The sequence below is a fragment of the Pipra filicauda genome, unplaced genomic scaffold, assembly GCF_003945595.2.
Source record: "Pipra filicauda isolate LSUMZ 115617 unplaced genomic scaffold, ASM394559v2 scaffold351_size757598_pilon, whole genome shotgun sequence".
Classification (NCBI taxonomy): domain Eukaryota; kingdom Metazoa; phylum Chordata; class Aves; order Passeriformes; family Pipridae; genus Pipra; species Pipra filicauda.
Window position 1 is genome coordinate 137,865 of NW_024104478.1, and position 6,000 is coordinate 143,864.

At 40.6% G+C, this 6,000-nt stretch overlaps 1 protein-coding gene across 1 annotated transcript in view; it reads left to right on the plus strand.

Moving 5' to 3' along the window:
* The window catches only part of SMYD3 (SET and MYND domain containing 3), an 84,205-nt gene extending 78,904 nt beyond the window's left edge, over positions 1-5,301 (plus strand). The window contains exon 7 of the mRNA XM_027740994.2: positions 4,583-5,301. Coding sequence (XP_027596795.1) covers positions 4,583-4,684 — 102 coding nt within the window. The 3' untranslated portion in view covers positions 4,685-5,301. The remainder of the gene's footprint in view (positions 1-4,582) is intronic.
* Positions 5,302-6,000: the final 699 nt, after the last annotated feature.

A 6,000-nucleotide genomic window follows, 5' to 3' on the forward strand; every position in this document is an offset into this window, starting at 1 on the left:
CCTCCCCCTTTTCACCCACATGTGTGAGACAAGGAGAGACTGAAATGCCACTCTCTGGGAGCACAGCTGAGAGGAGGAAAAGCTTCTTGTCACCATGTTTCTCCATGTAACTTGTAAACACAGAACAGTTCTTTGGATGAGCTCTGCAGCTGATTCCCTTCCTTGCTGTCTACACTGGAACAAATTAGAGGAAGATATAATTCCCAGTTTGTCTTGAGTAAAGGATGTGATTCCTAATATAACTTAGATAATGTTGTAGAGTTAGATGAGAATACAGTTTGGCCCTTTGTGATTAGATGTGTCAACAGAGCATGCCACATGCTCAGAGCAGAAACTCGATTACCTTCTCTGCTTCATTACTCTTCTTAATACACTCTGACACTGAATAGCAGCACCCTGTTGGAACCCTCGTCCAACTAATTTCAGTGTAACATTAAGGAGAAGGATGTGGAAGGTGCAGAGGAATTGAGTCAATCTGAGTGAAATTTGCCTCATATAAATCCTGTTTAATCAGGCACAGCCTCAGAGCTGCTGGGGATTGACAACCTCTCTGCAGTAGATGCACAGTTTAAGACCAGTGGATCTTAACACACAGCTCTCCAGCCTAGCCCTTACTGCTGCTCTCTGTGCCACCCAAAAATTAATCACTGTCATAGTCACCTTGCTCTTAGTTCCCTTTGGGTTTAGCTCTCTACCCTGCATCCCCAAAGAAGGCTTAAATAATGTGGAGAGCATTATGTTGCCCATTAGAAAGAAACCCACCCCTAACTGTATATTAGGCTCTGCAGAATCTAAATCTAATTTACCAGTTTGGTAATAGAAGTGTTGCAGAGAGGCAATACTCCACTAGAATAAAACGTGAAGGTAGCCCTTGGTTTATTGTACAACCAACATATTGTTTTTTAAATTTGTATACATACATATATGAAAGATATAATGGTGGGAGGACAAATGGAATTATAGATCAGGAAAACTTTTATCAGGAAGGGACCAGAGTTGGAGCCCAGCCTGAAAAATGTAATTTAAAGAGCCTGATATGACTGTAAAGCTCCAATAACAAAAGTTGCCACAACCTGTCTTGTGAAGATAAAATCTTCTTGATGGGGAAGCAGCACTCCCGCAGGAGCTCAGAATGCAGCTGCATCTCTGGAGCTCATGGGAGCCCCTAACAAGTGTACAGATTTGCCCTAAGGTGCACTTATTATCATAACTATTTGTTTGGTGTCATTTGTTACCTTCACAGCACTATAAGCAAACTTGTTGGGTTGCCCATAGCCTGGATTGAACTGGATTTGACTAGGAGTGACAGGCAGGATGCAGAGGGGAAGGCTCGGATTCAAGAAGATGACTTCATTGGTTAGTGTCTCCTCAAAGCAAGACAATGGATGCTGCAGCACGATGTGATGTCTTGGCTGCTGCTCCATCCTGTGGGCTGTGGTGGTGGTGGCTGCCTTCCTGCACAGGGCTGTGGTGCCCATCTGCTGAGTGATGCTAACTGGGGATGGGGGCAGGCAGGAGGATACACGTGTGTAGGACACTGACCATCCAGTTTCCCCTGCAGACCCTGCACTTGGCTGGCATGGTCTGAGGAGTACTTTTCTCCCACCATGAGCTGATGGGCATGGCTGTCTTGTCTCGTGAATGTCTGCAATAGGCACAATATCATTTCCTTTCTTATGGTAATCCCTATTGTAGAGGCAAAAAGCTCAGGAACTGGGGTAAAATCCTTCCCAGATTTCACAGCAACACAGAAGTACCCTTTCTCTAGGTGTTTACTTCAAAGGCTGAATTGTTTACAAGCTGTTATTGATAGTAACTGTGATAGTTTTTGGTATTCCTATGCCTGTTTTAGCAACTTTTCCCCTTCAGTCAAGTTGGAAAACCTCAGATACCCTCTGTGAAACACTAGGCTACATTTCCTGCCATTCTGGCATGTGGCCATTTGCTTTCTTCTTTCCTTGTGACAGAGCTGTGCCATCCTGCATCTGCTCACGGTTCTCACAGCCATGGCAATGGGCATCCTGTCCCATCCCCATGCAAATCAGGCACAAATGCCTGCACTGCATCTCATTTGCATTCATGGAGCAACAGCCATACCTCTAATCTAATGAGTTTTATATTCTTCAGGGAGACAGTATGTGCCTGATGACACTGTGGCCTGTGTTGCCGTCTTGCAATTACTGTAGTTTTTCATAATTAGATTTGCTCTTTTAGCTGAGAGGAAGACCACACAGACCACATGAATCTGCTCTGCTGGCTAGCTGTGAGGACAGGGGAGTGGTCAAAGAGCCCACATGTTCCTGCTTCTATCCAGTAAAACAACTCCTTGCATTGGAGCTGACATTATCCCCAGTTTTGCACTGACCTCTGCAAAAACAACTGCATAGTCTAATACCAGCTGAATTTAGGGATTACACAAATCATTGCTGTTCTAACTTTGATGCAGCTGGTTCTGACTCGTACTGCAGTGTGTGAGACAGTACGTTGCATGAGAATGATTTTCTCCAAGGAAACAAAAGGATAAAGACTGAGTGTTTTTTTTCTGCCATACTGAGGAAAGAAAAGAAACGGAAAGGAAATGCTGGAGGCAAGAGATAAGTCAGCAAGGGTATCATTACCTGAAAATTAGGGTTGATATTAAGGATTTTCGCCTTTTAATAGAGGCATATCCCTATGGACATCTCTGGCTGGGCATCAGGGTGTCAGGGTCCAAGTCCATCACTGTGAGCCTGACCTCTATCCTGTAGGGGGACTGAAGATCAAGGTCAGCTGCCCTGTCACTCAGATATGTCCAGGTGCACAGCTCTTTGCATACACCATTCACAAAAAATCCATCACCTTTCTGAGACGGAGCATGCAAGCACTGTGCACCAAGTGTGTCAGGATCCATGGCCAATTTCCCTGGCTGCTTTGATCAAGCGTTATCCTGCCCCTTCCTAGTTATCCTGGCCACAGCTCCATGTTACTGTACTACAACATACACAGGATCCCTTCTGAAGCAATTCTGCTCTGCACCAGAGAGAATTCCCTATGCCATGCAAGTATTCGTCTTTCTCCATCCTTGGAAGGGCTGACTCTTTTTCTTGCTTTTCAGACTACTTTTTCAATTATTTATTAAAAAAAAAAGCTCTTGTACAACTTTTTTCATTTTTTTTCCAGGAATTATAATTATAACTTACTTGCAAACATTTTGGAAAAACAGGACCAGCTTTGAATTTCAATTCACGTAAAAGTACAGAAAAATGAGGATTTCTGGTTTCATTCACATTTCTTATGCATTTCTGATAGTGATGAAAGTGTTTCATTGTTGTGCTTAACTGAGTACTTTATCATTTAGTAGTACAGCACTCTGGTAGCTCAGTATATATTTGACTCTTTTTAGAGCTCCTTACTTACTCTGATTTGTTTTGACTGCTGTTTCAACTTGTTCTTTCAATCTTTTGCTGCCTTCCTCTTATTTTAAGAATTTTAAGAATTAGCTAATTTGAAGCAAAAATAAACTGTGCTAGAATTTCCATATGCTTGCCAGTCTCTAGAATTTAGAAATAGGTTTTCATTTCTCCCACCAAAGAATATATTTATTTTTATTTTTATCTTTCCAATTTAAATGAAGCCCCTTCCTTAACTTTGTTTCCAAAAAGATATTCCATCTGCAATGCAAAGCTGATTTAGCTGAATTTCATCAGCTGACTGGACAAGGAACCCTTTGAAACACAGGCTGCATTCAGGTTTTGGCAATTTTTCAGTTTGGGATGACGAAAAATCTGTGATGTCTTTTCTCTTGCCAGTACACTCCTAGCTCCCTTGTTCTATCTTCAGAAGTGCTGAATCAATTTCCATCTGGTATTTCCCTCCTTGCAGGAGGAATTTAATAGAAGGGAGAAGCAGAAATGTCATATGAAAAGTGATGATCTCAACATGAGCTGGGCAAAGAGCATTTCAGTCATATCTGTGGCAGGGAATCAGCAAAACTACAGGCAATATGAGCAAGTGTAAATTGGCCCAGTAATAGAAGATGACAAACACACAGAGAAACTAATCTCTGGGAATAACAGCAAAGACCCATTATCCTGTATGCCTTTTTACACTGAAACTATTAACGTACTGATTTGTTTGATGCTATGTATAGTTCCTCCTGATAGAGTTAAAGCACTTTATTCCATTGGTTAAGCATTAGTCCATTTCTATTTACAGGACTTTGTGGCTACTAACATCCTGAACATCACTATCATCTTTTAAATAGTGTATTGAAACCTTGGGTGCTACACTTGACCAATCTTTAAGTGGCCTTCATGCCTCAGTGCAAAAGTATCTTCCTCTGTTATTCCAAACATTCATCTATGCAATGTATTTGTGGGTTTTAACACCTAAGAATAATGTGTCAGTGCCTCCTCCTTTGTCAGGGACAAATCATCATACACTTTGGGATGCTTCATTCCTATTTTGACTATACTGTGCATTCAAGCTCCAAGTTGCCAACCACTTGAGGTCCAGTACTCACATGACCACCCTGCTGCAGGGTCCAACCCCTTTGCATGGTCTGCACAACGACTAACGTGTCCCTTTCTGTTCTTTCCTCAAGGCCTATAATATTATGAAGGTGACCCACGGCACGGATCACAGCCTGATGAAAACCTTAATGGAGATAAAGGAAGAGTGTGAGGCTATGGTGAGAATACAGTGAAAATAATCTCTAGTCTGGAAAACAAAAGATTCAAGGAGAAAGAAAATCACATTATTTTTATTTCATTGCAAAGCTTCTTGATGATGTTAGTGTCTTTTCCCTAAGACCTATTTGCTGTACAAAAAAGTTTAAGATTTATTAGTTTTGCTGTATAATTTGAATTGAGTTGATGTTTGGACAAATTCCTGTAATTTTCAGAGGATTTTTTGCTCCTATCATCAATCTAATTGACAATACCTTATTATCAATTTACAACACCTAATTTAATTGATAATAAGTATTGGGAAATGCATACAGAGTCTTCATCAGTTACAAACTGATCTAATTCTATTGATATCAGCAGTCAATTTTTATATCAGTTTATGCCAGCAATTAAGAATCTCATGTCAGATACATTATAATTGCAGAGAATATACTTTTTCCCTTTGCCTTGACCTTAGATATGGTTTCCAGAAGCCTGATTCAGTGCGCTTTGACATCAAATAAGTTTCCCAATGTTCTAAATGAGATTTTCATCCCTCCCAATGTATCTTCAGGGCTCTGTCCCTCTTCTTTTTGTGTTTCATATGTTATATTTAATATTAAAATGGATTGAATAAAAAATTTTATCAAAAGTGTACTGTGGAAATTGCTTACTCTGCTTTCTCCCCATTATGCCTCCTTCAAAGGCTTTTTATTTCATATGACTTTTAAAAACAGAGAGATTGGGGCCTATGAGCTCAGTGGTATGATTTCTAGACCTTTCTGAGTCTGTGGGGTTTGAATGTCACTACCCCAAATAGTGAAGCCCAGAGACTTCTAGATGAAAGCTGTCATCCACAGGGAAGAGAAGGATGTCTTGGAAAGCACAGGCACCCCATTTCTCCATGCTATCAGCAAGAGAGTTTTTCTTGCCACAGCTCTTGTCTTCCATTTTTAACACAGAAACAAATATTAACAAAAGCCAAATATTTATGAGGAACATTGAAACCTAAATAATTTAAGGACTTGGAAAGTATTGCTTCAGGTGTGTTGCTCGTCTCTAACAATTTATTGCTGCTACTTCAGCCATGACTGTTACTTCATTAATCCATCGTTGTTGTGAAGTCAGGCTTTTTTCACACTGGTAACTTGACACCATTAATTATTACACGATGAGAACACATTTAAAAAGAAAATGAACACTCTGGGCGTAATTTACAGCCACAGCACAATGCTGAGGAAGATATCTCCTTTCAAGGCATTTGAATTTGTTCCAGTGTATGGAGCGTTCACTTGCCCGGCAGTAATATGCAAGCAATAACCTACGAAATGCAGTACATTTCTGGAGTACGTAG